At 39.5% G+C, this 19,694-nt stretch overlaps 2 protein-coding genes across 5 annotated transcripts in view; one reads left to right on the top strand and one right to left on the bottom strand.

The window, feature by feature from the left end:
• Positions 1-12,278, bottom strand: part of TMEM50A (transmembrane protein 50A) — a 25,106-nt gene extending 12,828 nt beyond the window's left edge. The window contains exons 1-3 of one of the 3 annotated variants that reach the window (XM_012750738.3): positions 12,100-12,278; positions 9,898-10,002; positions 8,133-8,245 (exon numbers count right to left, since the gene is read on the bottom strand). In XM_012750738.3, the coding sequence (XP_012606192.1) occupies positions 8,133-8,245; positions 9,898-9,990 (206 nt within the window). In that variant the 5' untranslated portion in view covers positions 9,991-10,002; positions 12,100-12,278. Of the gene's footprint in view, positions 1-8,132; positions 8,246-9,897; positions 10,003-11,716; positions 11,886-12,009 lie in introns of those variants that run through there. The other 2 variants (XM_012750739.3, XM_012750737.3) reach the window with 2 other exon arrangements.
• On the top strand, positions 11,978-19,694 carry LOC105863530 (arginine/serine-rich protein 1-like). 2 transcript variants are annotated; one of them, XM_075995273.1, is made up of 5 exons: positions 11,978-12,116; positions 12,420-13,133; positions 13,986-14,134; positions 14,780-14,911; positions 15,765-15,870. In XM_075995273.1, the coding sequence occupies exons 2-5, from the start codon at positions 13,046-13,048 to the stop codon at positions 15,828-15,830; spliced, it is 435 nt and encodes a 144-aa protein (XP_075851388.1). In that variant the 5' UTR covers positions 11,978-12,116; positions 12,420-13,045; the 3' UTR covers positions 15,831-15,870. The 2 variants fall into 2 exon arrangements, with proteins under 2 accessions (XP_075851388.1, XP_075851381.1); XM_075995266.1 differs by having other exon boundaries at positions 14,780-19,694.

The following is a 19,694-nucleotide window of genomic DNA, read 5'->3' as shown; positions in this document are numbered from 1 at the left end:
GCAGAAGAGAACTGGAAGCACAGACCTCCCGAGTAGCCTGGAGACCAGCGGCAAGGGTAGGTGGAGTGATTAATTCTCCCCTCCCTTGCATCTAGGACTGCTGGTGGGCTCCCCAGCGGTTGGAGAGACCTACGGACACCAGCCCAGAGACGGACACTGCCAGTGAGCTTACTAAGCCTGTAGCGGATGAGGCACCAGGCTCCCAACTCCCTTGGGGCACCTCCGTGTGCACAGACCCAAGCCGTGAGGCAGGGGCCATATTACCTCATTCTCCCCTCACCCCTCCCTATCCGCGGCTGCGAGAGAGACAATATAGCCACCAGCTGGAGGCATCTCCAGGGAACCGGACCTACCCTTTTGGGGCCCTATAACTGACTGAGGGATACTCAGACGGTGAGCTCCCTAACCACCAGCCCTCCCAGGTGTTGCCGGCCCGGTGATTCCAGGAGAAGACTGACCAAAATATCAACTAAAGAGGCCCTTCTATGAGATGTAAGAGGAAAGAAGCAAGTAACATACAAAGGAAAGCCAATCTGAATAACACCAGACTTCTTTACTGAAACTTTACAACCAAGGAGAGACTGGGGCCCCATTCTCACTCTTCTGAAACAGAATAATGCCCAGCCTAGAATCTTATTCCTTTGCAAAGCTAAGTTTTGTACATGAAGGAGAAATCAAGACATTCTCAGATAAGCAAAGACTGAGGGAATGCACCAAGACAAGACCAGCCCTTCAAGAAGTACTCAAAACAATGTTATGGATCAGCACAATAAACACTCATGAATGTAAATCTACTCAAAGCTAAAGATCAAAGCCCAGATAACCACAATGGCTCAAGAGAGAAAACAAAGCAACAAAGTTCAACCCAACATAATGAAGAGAAATCTGCCCTATCTATCAATTATCTCAGTAAATGTGGATGGCTTGAACTCCCCACTCAAGAGACATAGGCTGGCCGAATGGACAAAAAAAACACAAGCCAAGTATCTGCTGCCTTCAGGAAACACATCTAACCTGCAAGGATGCGGTTAGACTAAAGGTAAAGGGGTGGAGAACAATATTTCAAGCAAATGGAAGCCAAAAGAAAGCTGGCGTGGCGGTGCTGATTACAGAAAACTTAGCTTTTAAATCAACAAAAGTAATAAAAGACAAAGAAGGTCACTATATAATGGTGAAGGATACAGTTCAACAAGAAGACATTAACAATTCTAAATATATATGCACTCAAGCTTGGTGCACCCAGATTCATAAAGCAAACTCTACTTTATCTAAACAAATGGATAAATGACACCACCATCATAGTCGGAGACTTTAACACCCCACTGACAGCACAGGACAGATCCTCCAAACAGAAAACCAACAAAGAAATAAGGGACTTAAACAGAACTCTAGAACAAATGGGCCTGACTGACATTTACAGGACATTCTACCCCAAAACCACTGAATATACATTCTTCTCATCAGCTCATGGGTCATTCTCTAAGACTGACCATATCCTAGGACACAAAGCATGTCTCAAATAATTTTAAAAAATAGAAATTATACCATGTATCTTTTCAGACCACAATGGAATAAATGTAGAAATCAATCCTAACAGATCCTAACAGGAGTTCTCATTTCTACACAAAGTCATGGAAACTAAACAACCTTCTGCTGAATCATCATTTCATAAATGAAGAAATCAAGATGGAAATCAAAAGATTCTTTGAACTAAATGACAAAGGAGACACAAGTTACCAAAACCTGTGGGACACAGCTAAAGCAGTGCTGAGAAGAAAGTTTATTTCTATAGATGCCTATATCCAAAAGTCGAAAAGATCACAAACAGATAACCTAAGAAATTGTCTCAAAGAGCTGGAAAAAGAAGAACAGACTGACCCCAAACCCAGCAGAAGAAGTGAAATCATTAAGATCAAATCAGAACTAAATGAAATTGACAACAAGGAAACCAAAAGGAAGATTAGTAACAAAAAGTTGGTTCTTTGAAAAAATAAACAAAATTGACACACCTCTGGCTAGACTAACGAAAAGCAGAAAAGAAAAATCTCTAATAAGCTCCATCAGGAACAATAAAGGAGAAATTACAACTGATGCGCCAGAGATACAAGATATAATTTATGAATACTACAAAAACCTCTATGCACACAAACTGGAAAATGTGGAGGAACCGGACAATTTCTTAGAAATACACAGGCTCAACCAGGAAGAAACAGAATTCCTGAACAGACGAATATCAAGTACTGAAATTGAAGCAGCAATAAAAAACCTTCCTAAAAAGAAAAGTCCTGGACCAGATGGTTTCACACCCAAATTTTACCACATCTACAAGGAAGAACTGGTGCCTATCCTGCAGAAATTATTCCACAACATCGAGAAGGATGGAAACCTCCCCAACACATTTTATGAAGTGAACACAACCCTGATACCAAAACCAGGAAAGGATGCAACAAAAAAAGAAAACTACAGACAAATATCCCTTATGAATATAGATGCAAAAATTCTCAACAAAATCCTAGCCAATCGAATCCAGGTGCTTGCCAAAAAAATAATCCATCACAATCAAGTGGGTTTCGACCTAGGGATGCAGGGATGGTTCAACATACACAAATCTATAAATGTAATTCACCATATAAACAGAAGCAAAAACAAAGACCATATGATCCTCTCAATAGATGCAGAATTTGACAAAATTCAACACCCTTTTATGATAAGAACACTCAACAAAATAGGCATAGACGGGGCTTACCTAAAAATGATACAAGCCATATATGACAAAACCACAGCCAATATCATACTGAATGGGGAAAAATTAAAAGCATTCCTACATAGAACCGGAACAAGACAAGGTTGCTCACTATCTCAACTTCTATTCAACATAGTGCTGGAAGTCCTTGCTACAGCAATCAGATAAGAGAGTGGAATTAAGGGCGTCCAAATGGGAGCAGAAGAGATCAAACTCTCACTCTTTGCTGATGACATGATATTATACCTAGAAAACCCCAAGGATTCAACCAAGAGACTCCTTGAACTGATAAATGAATTTGGTAAAGTCTCAGGATACAAAATCAACACACAGAAATCGGAGGCATTCATATAAACCAACAACAGTACAAGTGAGAACCAAATCAAAGACTCAATTTCCTTCAAAATAGCAACAAAGAAAATAAGTTACCTAGGAATATATTTAACTAAGGAGGTAAAAGACCTCTACAGGGAGAACTATGAAACACTGAAGAAAGAAACAGCAGAGGATGTAAACAGGTGGAAGAATATACCATGCTCATGGGATGGCAGATTCAACACTGTTAAAATGTCTATAATACTCAAAGTGACCCACAGAGTCAATGTGAGCCCATTTCATCATCAGTTTTCATAGATATAGAAAAAATAGTTTTATGCTTCATATGGAATCAGAGAAGACCCCATATAGCAAAATCAATCCTAGGCAATAAAAACAAAATAGGAGGTAGCAATTTACCAGATTTCAAACTATACTACAAGGCTATAGTAATTAAAACAGCTTGTGACTGGCACAATAACAGGGACATTGACCAATGGAACAGAACAGAGAACCAGATACAAAACCATTCTCATATAGCCAACTAATCTTTGACAAAGCAGACAAAAACATACACTGGGGAAAAGAATTCTTATTCAATAAATGGTGCTGGGAAAACTGGATAGCCACATGTAGAAGACTGAAACAGGACCCACACCTTTCACCTCTCACAAAAATCAACTCACGCTGGATAACAGACTTGAATATTAGGTGTGAAACTATTAGAATTCTAGAGGAAAACGTTGGAAATACTCTTCTAGACATTGGGCTAGGCAAAGAATTTATGAAGACGACCCCAAAGACAATCACAGCAGCAACAAAAATAAATAAACGGGACCTGATCAAATTAAAAAGCTGCACAGCCAAAGAAACTGTCAAGAGAGCAAACAGACAACCCACAGAATGGCAGAAAATTTTCGCAAGCTACACATCTGATAAAGGGCTGATAACTAGAATCTATTTAGAACTCAGGAAAATGAGCAAGAAAAAATCAAACAACCCTATCAAAAAATGGGCAAAGGACATGAACAGAAACTTCTCAAAAGAAGACAGAATAATGGCCAACAAACATATGAAAAAATGCTCAACATCTCTAATCATCAGGGAAATGCAAACCAAAACCATAATGAGATATCACTCAACTCCAGTAAGAATGGCCTTTATCAAAAAGTCCCCAAACAATAAATGTTGGCATAGATGCAGAGAGATAGGAACACTCCTACACTGCTGGTGGGACTGCAAACTAGTTCAACCTCTGTGGAAAGCAATATGGAGATACCTTAAAGTGATAAAAGTAGATCTACCATTTGATCCAGCAATTCCATTACTGGGCATCTACCCAAAAGATCAAAAAGATGAAAAAGACACCTGCACTCAAATGTTTACAATTCACAACAGCAAAGTTGTGGAAACAACCCAAGTGCCCATCAATTCATGAGTGGACTAATAAAATGTGGTATATGTATATCATGGAGTACTATTCAGCTTTAAGAAACAATGGTGATATAGCAGCTCTTGTATTTTTCTGGATAGAGCAGGAACACATTCTACTAAGTGAAGTATCTCAAGAATGGGAAAACAAGCACCACATGTACTCACCACAAATTGGTATTAATGGATCAACACCTAAGTGGACATATAGGAAAACACTTATTTTTTTTTTTTTTTTTTTGAGACAGAGTCTCGCTTTGTTGCCCAGGCTAGAGTGAGTGCCGTGGCGTCAGCCTAGCTCACAGCAACCTCAAACTCCTGGCTCAAGCAATCCTCCTGCCTCAGCCTCCCAAGTAGCTGGGACTACAGGCATGCGCCACCATGCCCGGCTAATTTTTTGTATATATTAGTTGGCCAATTAGTTTCTTTCTATTTATAGTAGAGACGCGGTCTCGCTCTTGCTCAGGCTGGTTTCGAACTCCTGACCTTGAGCAATCCGCCCGCCTTGGCCTCCCAGAGAGCTAGGATTACAGGCGTGAGCCACCGCGCCCGGCCAGAAAACACTTATTGGTGGGAGGGGGGAGGAGGGGATGGGTATATACAAACACAATGAGTGAGATGTGCAACATTTGGGGGACGGTCACGATTGAAGCTCTGACTCGAGGGGGGAGAGGGGTATGGGCAATATATGTAACCTTAACATTTATACCCCCATAATATGCTGAAATAATAAAATAAAATTTAAAAAAAAAAGAACTTTAGAAGCTCAGTTATATATCTTTCTTAATGGAGGAACACCTGTGCTTTAAAATGGAAACAAGCCTCAGAGAGGTGGGAACAGTGACTTCTTAAGCCAATAAATGGTTGCATGATGTGTCCGTCTTTAAAAAAAAAAAAAAGAAAAAACTATCTTGGCAGAATTATAGCAGCAAGTGAGACTATATTGACAGTAAAGTTCTATATCCTGGCACTTAGGAGGCCTGGAGCCTGAAAACTAGCTCTCTGCCCACATATCCTAAATTGAAGCTCCAACCTAGGACCAGAGCTTTCATTCAACCTGTCACTAACTCCTTCTTAAATACAAATGGAAAACCAAGGATTGATCACCAGACATCTGAGAAAAGGCCTGCAGCATGTTCAAGAGAGACCCCGAGAAACAGATACCTGGGCTCTAAAGGAAGCACTCATAATTAAAGAAACAAAAAGTCACTTGAAACAAGAAAAAGTCTTTGGAAGTTAAAACATGAGAACTAAAATGAAAACATTCAATATATTGGAAGATAGAGTTAAAGTGATATCCTGGAATATGGAACAAAAAGACAAAGTGATGGGAATTCTAAAGACAACATATAAAAGACACAGAGGATCAATCTAAGAAATGTAACACCCAATAGGAGTGCCAGAAAGAGAAAACAGTATGTTATTATCAAAGCTATAATCCAAGAAAATCCCCCAGAGCAAAGTGAATACATGAACCTTTGCAATGAGCACAGCAAGGAATAAAAATCAGATTAGCAAAGAAAAAAAAAATCAGATTAGCATCAGATGCTCATCCACAACACTGGATGCCAAAAGACAAAGTTCTGAGGTAAAAGGACATTTAATCTAGAACCCTACATCCAACCAATGTATGAATCAAGCATTAGGGGAGAACAGAGACGTCTTCATTTTGTGATTAGGATAGTATCATTTCTTTTTTTTTTTGAGACAGAGTCTCACTCTGTTTCCCAGGCTAGAGTGAGTGCCGTGGCGTCAGCCTAGCTCACAGCAACCTCAAACTCCTGGGCTCAAGTGATCCTCCTGCCTCAGCCTCCCGAGTAGCTGGGACTACAGGGATGCACCACCATGCCCGGCTGATATTTTCTATATATATATATATATTAGTTGGCCAATTAATTTATAGTAGAGACGGGGTCTCGCTTTTACTCAGGCTGGTTTCGAACTCCTGACCTTGAGCAATCCGCCCGCCTCAGCCTCCCAGAGTGCTAGGATTACAGGCGTGAGCCATCGCTACCAGCCAGAGACATTTTCAGATAAACAAGGATCAAAGAGTCTGCCTCCCTATACTATTTCTTAGAGTTATAATATATAACTCTAAGATGGGTCCAGCAAAAAGGGCATGAAAGATGAAGAATAAAAATGAAGATGTAGATATGAGGGAAAAAAGTAGATCCAAGCCTGATAAATAGGGGAAGAGAGTCCTATGGTGACAGTTCTGTATTAAAGCACATTAACTACACATTAATCAATTTATCCTGAAACAGATGAGGGCTTCTGGGATAGAGGTCTCCAGAACAAAAGAGGTTATAATACAATAAGAAATATATTAATTGAAAGTTTGGGAAAAAAATAAGGATGTGATAATGGTAGAAAATGAAAGAAAAGAGAAAAGGGCAGCTAGAAACTCCAGGAAAAACAACAAACTGAACAAGGCTGTCATAGTCCACATAATGAGTAACCATCCAAATTAGAACAGCATTCACAAAGAAAGAGATGAATCCTATAGAAAACATACATACTTTCTAATGACAAGAACAACAGGCAACCAGTAACTTCAGGAAGAACAAATAATACTAAATAACAAAGGCATAGTTCAAGTATGAAATAAACTAAAATATGGCAGAGTGAATAGAAACTGGCAGAGTGCAAGAAGAATATTTTCAAAATACATTTGAAAAATTTGAGAAGCATGGGGTCATGGTATTGAAACTGTTATCATAATACACTACTGGGCTTCACAGTAAATTTTGTTTACTGGTTTTTAAAATTTTTTCAGCAGGAATACTCCTATCAAAATCTAAGTCAGGTCATTTCACTCCTCTGCTCAAAACCCTCCAACGGCTTCCATTATACTCACAATAAAAGCAAAGTCCTTATACGCAATGTCCTAACCAGGCCCTATCTGCCCCTCCCCATCACTTCTCTGACCTCATCAAGTATTCTTTCCTTGATTACACTACTCTTGTCATACTGGTCTCCCTGTCATAGAGCCTTTGTACTTGCTGTTCCATTTGCCTGGAATGATCCTCTATATATCACACGGTCAGCTCCTTCATTTTTTTCAAGTCTTTACTCAAAATCACCTTCTTAGCAAGACCTTCCTTGACTCTATTTAAAATTCCTACACTTCCTGTTGACATCTCCTTTCTCTACTTTTATATTTTCTCCCTTGCACTTAATTATCTAACATGCTATGTATCTTACTTCTCTTTAGTTACTGTCTCCCTCATAATTAGGGTAGAAACTCCAAAAAGGCATGGATTTTTTCCAGTTTTATTCACAAATATATCTCCTGTACCTAGAGCAGAGCCTGGAATACAAAAGCTTAATAAATATTTGTGGGAAAAATGAATAATCCCTTAGACAAAGTACACAGCTTCTGACCTAAATGTAAAGTTATAAATGCTGCCAGTATAGAAATAAAAGGATAACTGAGACAAGCTGGGAGATAGAAGAGAGGTAGAAGGAAGAACAGAAGACTGCTGCTTTTCTTTATAAATCCTTCTCTACTATTTGACTTTTAAATCATGTCCAATATGTTAATTTGATAACATTTTAAAAATTTAAACCTATGCAACTACATGTAAAACACTTTTATCTTGTGGCAATCTATGTAAATAGTTCCAATAACAATGACACTTACATTAGGAAGGCTATGGTTGCTATAACACCACAGGCATGGTATGAGTGGTTGAAGTCTTCCATAGTGGGATAAATAACAGCTGCATCTATGATAATCCACCAGCCTGTAAAAAACTAAGACAGACAAACAAAGGTGATACCAACAAGAAATTATAGCAATTTCATGTCTTACTGGCTAAAAGAAAGCAAGGTATCTAAATGAAGGGATTTCAAAATTTCAAAATTTTCTTAAATGTTCCAGCAGTTTCCTGCATATAATTTGCACATGGCTGATGCAAATATTAGGTACCTTTAAACATGACAGCAATAATAATGAACTTTTTTCTACACCTACTTCAATCATTATTTTATATTGTCCTACACAGCCTGTAATCTAACTTGGTCAACCAGAAACAAGTACAATATCTCATGGCAGGAGAAAGAAAAAAAGTGACTCAGGTTCCCACTGACAGAAGAAGTACCCTGCTGCTGCTATAATCCTCCAGAAAGATATCAAAATTAAAAAAAAATCATTCACATTATCAAGTTCATATGGGGAACAATTACTATTGATAGAATTTAGCTATCACCTTGGTGTTATGAAATAACAGCTCTGCAGTTTGCTTTTGATGAATTATAGTACAGTCTGCAGATGGTTTCAAGTATAGTTTTAGATTCAGTTTAAATACCAGATTATAATTTATCTAATTGAATTTGGTTCTGGATATTATCAAGGGCAAATATGTAACAAAAAAAACCCAAAACTGCACAAATATTTTTTATCATCTGAGCAGAAATTTACAATAAAAATAGTATTAGCCAACTTCTGACAAGCAGCTTAGGTTTTGAAAATAAGCCCCTTTCCCACTTCCACCCTTAATCCAGTTAGCTCTGGGAACTGCCATCTTTGGGCAATTATTTAAAAATAACTATCTTAGGCTAGTCAAATTATGTTTATCAGGTTATAGACAGCTTCATACTCTATTGATGACATTTTTACTGACTAGCATGAGAACTCATTCATTTTTTCCCCTTAGCTCAATGTATTCAAGATATTTTCTTCATAGAATAAAATTTAAAGCTTTTAAAAAAATAACTGTAAGAGCAGAATTTCTACAGTAGCATTAAATTCTGCCATTCCTTTGGAGAAATACAGGCTAATTATTTTTCATAGATTGTAAATGCTAGCAATTAGGTGAAGATAAGACACTTAGATATTTATTTTTTACTTAAAATTTACTCTTGAGAGTAATATGACACCGTAAGATCATAAAACACAAATATCAGACCCTTTCTGGGATTTGAAATGTAAATAAGAATTTTATCTGTAAATCACTTCTCTGTAATATATCTTAATGAGTTTCCTGGGTTTTTTAATGAGATTAAGAAAGTTAACTGGATTATGGAGAAATGCAATCATATCTCCCGACTGGTTTTGACCTGATTGCTTCCGAAATACTTCCCACTACCTTAATGTACTCACAAAGAAGAAGCATAATCCATAAAATGAAAAATATATTAAATATATCAATTTATTTCACCATTTTTGCCATGTAGTTACAATAACTCAATCAACCTATTAATCAAATTTCAAGCCATAATTTCAACTCTTAAAATGTAATTAGTAACTCCCCATAAACACAAAAAAATCAGCATTTACTAAAATAAGTTCAGTGGGTCAAAGATAAAATAAATAGTACACATTTTAAAACATCCTATAGAAATCAAAACCCAAAAAATACAAATGCACCAAAATAATAAAGGCCCAAAAGATCAGTGACACTTACTAGAACACCAGCAGCAATGGAAGCAATAGTATTACGCTTTTCCCCCCAGTCAACGCACTCTGAGCATCTCAAGCCTTCTAGAAATCCAGACATTTTTTCGGGTCACTTAAAAACAAAACAAACAAATAACTAAATAAAATACTTCCAATTACTTGTTTCAAATCTGACTTACGTTCCTGGAAAATAATTAATAGTTTAGGAATAATTTAATAAAAGCACAGTTACAAATGCTTTATTTTGGCTCCACATACTTCTCCACATATGGTAGCTGGGATTACAGACATGCACCACTGTATCTGGCTAATTTTTTCTATATATTTTTAGTTGGCCAATTAATTTCTTTCTATTTTTAGTAGAGACAGGGTCTGGCTATTGCTTAGGCTGGTTTCGAACTCCTGACTTCGAGTGATCTGCCAGCCTCAGCCTCCCAGAGTGCTAGGATTACAAGTGTGAGCCACCTCACCCAGCCTTAAGTGATATTTTTAATATCAAGTATTTAATGATTATCAATCCACAAGAGCTCTTTTGCATCATTTTAATCCCAAACTAAACTATTAAGACGATTTCGATATTTACAGTTCAGGAGCACTAACAGTGGAGACACAAATGATAAACTTTGGCTCTGTGTTAAAGTATGGATTCAGATGAAAAAAATTTCTCTAGGGAATTTACATATTTTATTACAGAACGTGTGTTTCTTCACACCTAGATTAAGAAATTAAATACTGCACTGCAGGTTTTACCACCACCCACGTCACTTCCTTTCACTTCATTATTTTTCCTTCTCCGAGCATGTTTTTTGGTTTCATTTCTATTAATGCGTGAAAGAACGCTGCCTTTATTTTGATATCTCGACCTCTGATTCTAACAGATGTTTCCAGACAAAAGAATGCACACAATTGTGGTTAATATTAATTCAAACAACAAAAACCTCACTGATACTTAAATTATCATACCCGACCTAAATTGTCTTAACAAATAACATAAAATATTCCTCTAAGCAGAGCTGTACAGATCTGGCCTGAGAGATATCCACATTATCTCTATTTCAGAGTATGCAAAAGCCCAAATTACATATAACTTGCTAAAAAAATCAAGAAACGCCCAAACTCCTACAGCGAACCTGAGTCTGTCCATTAAAGTGCTCCGTAGTTTATGGCTGTCCCAAAACATGACACCCTAAAAAAGAGCACCGATCTCAACTTTTAACTTCTCTTTTAAAAAATTAATATGAAAAGCTATGATTACAGTCAGTGCTAATATGCCTTTGGGACAAGTTCAATTTTTGAAAATTCACTCATTTTATTCTTCCCTGGGAGAATGAGCAATCCAGTAAGTGCTATTTTCGGTTCATCCCCAACGGCCCCGCCCCGAATCCATTTTTTCTATGCATGACTACGCCCTCCAGACTGTGGGAATTTGGGGTCTAGAGCATGGCCTGGGAAGATCTGGGAACTAACTCGGCCACCTCCCTCGCTGTGTGAACCAGCCGGTTACACTCCCTCTCGGAATCTGTTTGTCCAGCTCCAAAGCAGCGGGACAGGATTTTCGGAGATCCTGGGGAGAACACGGGCCCTCTCCTCCCCACCCGTGTCGCAGCCTGGCGGGGTCTGGACGCGGTCGCCCCCTCCGCCGCTGCCGGACACAGGACAGGAGGAAGTGGCAGGAAGGGTCCAGTGAGGCACAGCCCGCGTCCGCGGCTTCCCTGAGGGTAAGGCAACGACCCTGTCAGCACGAGCCGGTCAGAAAGTCCCCGGTCCGAGCCCTAGCCAGCCGGCGGTCGTTCTTTCCCTGCCCTCACTACCCGCCTGGCACTTACGTCCAGCCCCGCCCGCGCAGTCGGTCCGGAGCCCGGTGTCGCGCCGCACCGGGCCGTCTCACTTTTCCCCAGTTTCGGCAAGGAAAACAAAACAGCCAGAGGCCTCCAGACGCCCGGATGTTGCAGCACCGCCCCCGGGGCTCTGTCGCGCATGCGGGGATGGGGCGGAGGGCGGGGCGGAGGGAGACCGGGCTGTGGAGGGCCCAAAGGGAGCCCCGCCCACCGCACCAACGAGTCTGCGCGTGCCCCCGGGGCGCAGGCCGCGAGGGCTTTCTGCAGCTCTGGGCTCGCACCTGCAGAAGTGCTGGTTTGAGTACGCCCTGCATGGGTAGGTGTGAGAAGCTAGTCTCCGTCCTAAGCTTTCGAAAGGAAGGCCTTTGTACCCGTCTTGCGTGAGGCGGTAAGTCTTCTAGTGCTGCGGTCTGTCCTGCAGCTATGTCAGGTGTGGGTGGCAGGAAAGTGCCGGGTCCCACGTGGTGCGAAAGGTGGGTCTGGGCTGGCGGCCTCACGGCGCTGCTCGGGCCTCTCCTGTCCAGTTTGTTTTCGCGGTGCCGGGCCCCGCCCGCCCCGGCTCCGCCTCCCCGAGAGAGGCGGGGACTTTCTGGTTCGGCCTGGCGGGAGGTGGGAGTCCTGGGCGTCCCCATCCCAGCCCGGTGACCCACTTCTAGGACTTGACCTTTCTCTGCCTTTCGTTTTGAGGCAGGTTTCTCCGCCTCGGCACTCGTGACATTTTGAGCCCGCTAATTGTGTTTATCCGGGCTGTCCTGTGCATCCTGGGACTTCGTCTGCGTCGCTGGCCTCTACCCGCTGCATGCAAATAGCACCCCCACTCGTGACAGCCGAAAATGTCTCCAGACTTTGCCCAATATCCCCTGCCGGGGAAAATCGCCCCGCTTAAGGACCGCTGTTTAAAGATTAGCCTGAGTTTTCGGGAAATGTCCCTCTTCCAAGAGAAGGAAGGTACGAAGCCGGAAGCAGCGATGTCTTAGCTACGTGAACGCCTTGCGGCCGGGCTCGCCCCTCGTCCAGAAGCTGTCAGACTGGTCCCGCGTCTCGCGTTGTCCGGAGTCGGAGCCGGCCGGTGACAAGGAGCAGGTCAAGGAAGGTCGCATTCCAGAAAGCGCCGCCGGGAGGACGTACAGGTGCCACTCGCGTAGCCGGTCGGGATCTTGCAGCCGCCCGCACAGAGAGAAGGGCTTTGGGCCGTCCGGGAGATGTGACCGGTTTCCTCGGTACCTATCCTGTAGCAGGTCTTGCTGTAGGGGAAGGTCGTGTTACAGAAGGGCCTACGCGATCACGCAGGGGCAGCGCTACTAAGGCTTTCACTCTATGGTGTACCGCAAAGAACACAGCAAGTGGAGGGAGAGATGCAGGAAGAGATCGCAGAGCAGAACCCCCTTTCACTTAAGTGGAAAAGGTGAGTCATTTGTCGTTAAGAGAGGCACACAGGCTCATCATATTTATATGTATGGCAACAGTATATGAGTAGGATAGGGAATTAAGGTGATTGTGTTGTGTCCTTTGATACATAAAATCTATGTAGCTTTGGGTTTTTCAGAGGGCGTTAGCCAATTAGTAGATAAAAGTATACAATACATTTAGTTTTATCCAAAGGCCATTTTTAAATGGACATCATTCTTATCCCTCAGGATTAAAGATTAATTGTGACTGTTTAATGTCTCAGGGTGGAGGAATCTAGTGCAGGCAATTCTTGATGAAACTTTTCTTTTTTTGAGATAGCACCTGGCTCTGTTGCCTTGAGTAGAGTGCAGTGGCATCGTTCATAGCTCACTGCACCCTCAAACTCCTGGGCTCAAGGGATCCTCCTGCCTCAGCCTCTCAAGTAACTGGGACTACAGGCATGCCCCACCACACCCACCTAATTTTTCTATTTTTAGTAGAGACAGGGTCTCTTGCCCAGGCTGGTCTCAAGCTCCTAAGCTCAAGCAATCCTCCCACCTCCGCCTCCCAGAATAATGAAACCTTTTAAATGTCTATTAATGACTAACATTAGTTTACCAGCTCTGAGCAGCATTAAACAAACCTTGATTTCAGCTTCCAATAAGATAACTAATGACTGCGGGAGGAAAGGCATTAAAGGGTAGACCCTTTTTTAGTTTTCCTGGCCTTAAGATGATTGTCAATATTTTATAATATGATTGCACATCTTAACATTACTATTACGATAAGGTACATGCTTAATTTGTCATTCTTAGCCTTTTTGGGATATGCTATAGAATTAATGAGTGTTTGTGTTTGTCTTTTGTAGGTAGAATGGAGCTGATAGAAATAGCAAAAGCCAACGCAGCTAAATCGTTAGGAAGAGCGAACCTTGACTTGCCAGCTAGTCTCAGAACTGTTCCTATAGCTAAAGAAACAAACTGTGGAACAGCTGTACCAAATGCTGCAAAGTTTGAGGTAAGTATTCTAGGTATATCCAAGCAAAACCTTCAGAACTACTCTTGCAAAGATCTGCTTAGCCATTTAACCAGAAAGATCTAATTTGATTTATTTAGTCTATACTTCTCAGAAAGGCTTTAAATATAATTTGCTAAAGTCAAAATAGCAGATCTGAATAGTAGACAAGCTTTCACCCATGAAAGTGGGAGAGTAATGGACTTTATTTTTGGTGAGCAACCATTCTAGATTGCCAGGGACTGACCCTGAAAGTTCTGTATTCCGGGAAACTCCTTTGGGTCACAAAAAATCCTGATTTATAGCAATGAGTATGGAAGGTTAGGGCTGGAGGACATGCAAAACACATATTGTTCTTCTCCAACCACCCCCCAAAAAAGGTGGCTGAAGACAACACTGTTTTTAGTGACAAATGAATATGGCAATTGTCTGTCTTCTGTTGACTGCTGAATTGGCAACCGCTACTTGTGGTTCACAATAATGGATCATCCATTGTTGCATTCTCTCAGAGCAGCGTAAGTTCTGAAATATGTACAATTTAAGTTCTAATCTTGAGTGTTAGCAGTCCAGTTAACTGTTGTACTTTGTATGGAGAAAATGCTAGTTTCATTTTTAACTTTGTGAATTATCGTGACTATGTTTTTTAAGAGTTCAGATAACGAAACTGATAATGAATACAATACCTGCGCCAGCATGACCCAGACATTACCGAAAAAGAAGGCTAAACGGCTATGTTATTTTAATGACAGATGGAAGGACACCTACAATTGGATTAGGGAGGTAAATAACCCAAACAGAGCATACTGCACAATATGCAGAAAAGAATTTGGGGTTGGGCATGGCGGAGAAGGGGATGTGAAAAAACACATGGAGACTGAATCTCACAAGTCTGGGATGAGACAAGCAAGTCTTGAATCAATTCAAAGTGTTTTCATTTCCCAAAAAGACATCAGTGTTCAATCGAAAATAGCAGCTGCTGAATTAGCTTGGGCATACCACACAAATGAACATGCATTATCCTATCGTTCCCTTGATTGCTCTATGAAACTGAGTAAAGTTACATTTCCTGATTCAGAGGTTGCAACTAAAATGTCCTGTGGACGCACAAAAGGGGAAATTTTGATAACAGATGTGTTGGCCCCCTACAGTGTAGAGCTGATTTTGTCAGATCTTACGAACGATCATGGTTTCTACAGTATATCAAGTAATGTGTTGAATCATGGCAATAAAAAAGTGTTCCCCCTAGCTCTTAGGTACTTTGATTTGAAAAATGGAGTTTCCAATCGTCTTCTTGATTTCTATGAAGATTTTAATGAAACCTCAGAAAACATAAAACAAAAGATTGTTGATATCTTGTCCAAATACAAACTAGACTTTTCTCACCTATCTGCATATTCAGCAGATAGTGCAGATGTAAATTACAACAAATTCCATTCAGTCTATAAACTTCTTACCAAAGAAAATGAAAAGATCTTACCTGCTGAATGTCCAGCACACCTTGTACACAAGACAGCTAAAAAGGGGTGTGATTTGCTTTCCTATGATATTGAGGCTTTCATAATGAAAGCTCTTGGTTACTTTTCCGTTTCCTCAAAACATGCAGAAGCACTTAATGAGATTTTTGACTTTGTAGAAATGGAAGGAGACAGACTCCTTAGACATGTGCCTACAAGATGGCTGTCATTGTTGCCAGCCATAGAGAAGATGTTAAACTGTTGGCCTGCTGTGAAGTCCTATTTTCAAAATATGGGAAAAGAAGAATGTCCTTCTCTAATTTGGAAATACATTGAGGATGAGAACGAAGAAAAGGATTACAGTACAACAGAAATATATATGCTTTTTATCCAGAATTGTTTGATGATCTTTGAAGAAGCTGTAAGGAGCCTAGAAAAGGATAAACTGACTGCACCTGAGTTATTTGATGTTATGAGTAAGTTACGACAAAAGCTGACACAGCGAAAAAATGAATCATTTTTTGGGAAGAAGACTGCTTTGGAACTCAAAAAAATGTCACCAGAAAAGGGCAACCAAGTTAAACAGGACTTTCTCAATTTCTTTACTAGAACTATCACTTTTTTGGAATCCAATTTTGATTTTACAAGTTCAAATTACCTCTGTGCTTTAAAGCCATTTTCCCTGAGAAAGAGAGGTTTAACCTACGATGACATTCAATGTGCTTCCGAATGTTTAAAAATGATGGATGTTTTAGAGATGGATAGCCTCTATGATGAGTTTACAGATGCAAAGGACCTGATCGACAAACAGCTAGTGTACCAAAACAAGCCTGTAGATAAAAAATGGATGGACATTTTTGGAGAGCTGGAAACAAATTCCTACAAGACTAAAAACCTGCTGTTGCTAGTAAGCAAAATCCTAAGTATTCCATGCTCAAATGTTTTTGTTGAGAGGATATTTAGATTGATGTCATCACAATGGACTGACACCAGGAGTCAGTGTAATGTGGGCTTGATAAGAGCACAGCTGCAAGTCAAAGAGAATTTTACATTTGACTGTATTCAGTTTTACCACTACATAAAAGAAAAGAAGGATGTCCTAAAGGCTGCAGGAAGTTCAGAGAAGTACTATTGGAAAAGGAAACAAAAAGAGTAAACATATCCTACTGTATTATGAGAAAAAAGAAACATGCCCTTGTTTCTTTTTATCAAATGCAATATCTGTTTTGTTAATCTTATTGTATTTCTGTTCTCCTTTAAAAAGTCTTATTTTTTGTATCTTAATACAGAACAATATAACCTACAAAATTTAAATATTCAATAAAATTTTAAAAGTTAACTGCTGTATCAAGACAGAAATACATACAATTGTTATGTACTTCTTATACATTATTTGTTTATTTAGTTCTGTTATTACTAGTTGACACTTTTAACTAGTCCTGTTTACATAATTGCATATATGTAACTGAAAGAATAATACAAACTATATATTTTCAAGTAAACAGCTATATTTTATATTTTTATGTTAAAATAACATATGTATAATTATTATATTATGGTGTGTGTGTGTTTGTTTTGGCTTTGTCCCAGATTGAGAGTCCCAGATTGTCTCCCTACAGTCAGTTCTTGTATCCTTCTTAACTCTCAAATTTTGGTCCTGTTTTAAGTGAATTCTCTTTGTTTCAATCCTCCCAGCCCCAACACAAATTATCCTTGGCTAAAGAGAATACCAAATAATTACTTTTGGCCAAGGTGATAAAGAAGGCTGCCTATGAGTTTTTAAAAATTTTTTTAATAATTTTATTTTTCTTTTGTCTCATTTTTTTTCTGCTTACGTATATGAGATGACTTCTATGAGTTTTTAATTGATAGATTGGTTCTCTTTCATTCAAATAATGCTCATAATTTAAAAGTCCTGGAAAAATACATTCACGATCATATTTTAAATATGCAATTACATTTATGTTAGTGAAAACTTGGTAGTTTGATAGCTTGTTCATTTTTAAAATTTTTAAGTATTATGTAAAACCTTGGTCTACCAGAATTTTAAAAGAAAATAATACTTCAGCAAAACAAGATTCCCCCATAATAATAACCATACATACATACAGCCATCTTCAGTAATTAAATTGTGTTTATGCTTTTCTAACCAGTGGAATTGATTTTAACCAATTCCTATTAAGAACTGCATAAGACATCTGGGGGATGGTCATGCTGGAAACTCAGACTTGTGGGGGGAGGGGGGAAAGGGCATTTATTGAAACCTTAAAATCTGTACCCCCATAATATGCTGAAATAAAAAATAATTAATTAATTAATTAAAAAAAAAAACTGCATAAGAGGCCAGGCATGGTGGCTCACACCTGTAATCTGGGAGGCTGAGGCGGGAGGATCACTCAAGGTCAGGAGTTCCAAACCAGCCTGAGCAAAAACGAGACCCTGTCTCTACTAAAAAAGAATAGAAATTAATTGGCCAACTAAAAATATATAGAAAAAATTAGCCGGGCATGGTGGTGCATGCCTGTAGTCTCAGCTACTTGGGAGGCTGAGGCAGAAGGATCCCTTGAGTCCAGGAGTTTGAGGTTGCTGTGAGCTAGGCTAATGCCACGGCACTCTAGCCCGGGGAACAGAGTGAGACTGTGTCTTAAAAAAATAAAATAAAAAAAGAACTGCATATGAAAACTGCTTATTCATTTTCCACATCCTGTTTGGCAAAGTGTGACACATAGCAATAGAAAATAAAAATATAATCCTGGGATGCATTTGCAACTCATGTACAGAACTGAGGCATCAGCTTTCAGAATAACTTTTTAACACTGCCACATGCTGTCCGTCTGTGTGTCCTGCAGTCCGGTGAATATAAGGTTCTCCCCTTGGTCTCGGTGGAAATCTGAATCACAAGCACTACCAGGTTCACAAAGGTGTTAATTCTTCAAAGCAGCTAATGCTATTCAAAAAGGGAAGTATAAAAACCTTAAGAATCTAATAGTACATTCTAATTAATATTCCATGAAGCACATAATTATAGTTGTGTCAAAGTAGTCTCTATGAGCACACTGTTACCTGTTATAAAAGCAGAAGCCCTGCCCAGAAAGATTTTATATGTAATGTATAAAACTTATTAATATGTTTGAATTTTTTTACTTTACAAATTTCATAAAAATTATCTTTTTACCGGTGTTTATTTTATGTGATGCTACGTAGGACCAAGTTCTCTAAAAGACCTGGTTTAAATAAAAGTATATCTGCCTCTTCTAAAAACAGTGTAACGTCCAGATGCCTGTGATATACTTCAAGGTAGGAATTGCATGTAATTTAGCTTTGTTTCTCCTGTAACTGGTAAAAGAGGAGATACTGAGAAAATGAAATGCTTTGAATGAATAATGAATGGAATCAGGCATATTCAAAATCTTAGAAATTTCTAGAGAATGAATACAAGATCCTTAAGCTATCATTTACTTCTAGTTTCCCCCTTTTCTGAAAATAAGATGGACAGATTCAAAACTAGTTGTCAGTTTTACATCCTCCTTTTTATATTCAGCAACATCATCATCAAGAGAAATAAAGGCACTAAAATAAAATCTTTGTTGGCTGGGCCTGGTGGCTCATGCTTGTAATCCTAGCAATCTGGGAGGCCAAGGTGGGAGGATTGCTTGAGCTCAAGAGTTTGAGACCAGTCTCAGAAAGAGCAAGACCCTGTCTCTACTAAAAATAGAAAAAATTAGCTAGGCATGGTGGTGCATGCCTGTAGTCCCAGCTACTTGGGAGGCTGAGGCAGGAGGATCACTTGAGCCCAGGAGTTTGAAGTTGCTATGAGCTAGGCTGACAGCACTGTACTCTAGCCTGGGCAACAGAGCAGAGACTATCTCAGAATAACAAAAGAAGAATAACCGTTAATAGCAATGAAGAAACATTGCAGAACTTCTAAATGAACAGTAGGAGGGAGGGGAAAAGAGATGCTTAATCAATCTGGCAAAATAAAATGGGAAAAAGTGAAAAAAGGAAAGTATAATAATAGACACCAAGGAAGGGATAAGGTCAACAATACAGTTATTCCAATAAATGTAAAAGAGTTGAATTTACCTACCAAAGGAAAAAAACTTCATATT

This window comes from Microcebus murinus, chromosome 2 (genome assembly GCF_040939455.1).
Source record: "Microcebus murinus isolate Inina chromosome 2, M.murinus_Inina_mat1.0, whole genome shotgun sequence".
NCBI classification, from domain to species: Eukaryota; Metazoa; Chordata; class Mammalia; order Primates; family Cheirogaleidae; genus Microcebus; species Microcebus murinus.
This window is presented reverse-complemented; position numbering and strand designations above follow the sequence as displayed.

Excerpts from the sequence above, each read along its gene's own strand:
- LOC105863530 (XM_075995266.1), top strand. The coding sequence starts at position 13,046 with ATGGTGTACCGCAAAGAACACAGCAAGTGGAGGGAGAGATGCAGGAAG. Across the intron at positions 13,134-13,985 it reads CTTTCACTTAAGTGGAAAAG|GTAGAATGGAGCTGATAGAA; the intron begins GTGAGTCATTTG and ends TGTCTTTTGTAG. Across the intron at positions 14,135-14,779 it reads CAAATGCTGCAAAGTTTGAG|AGTTCAGATAACGAAACTGA; the intron begins GTAAGTATTCTA and ends ATGTTTTTTAAG.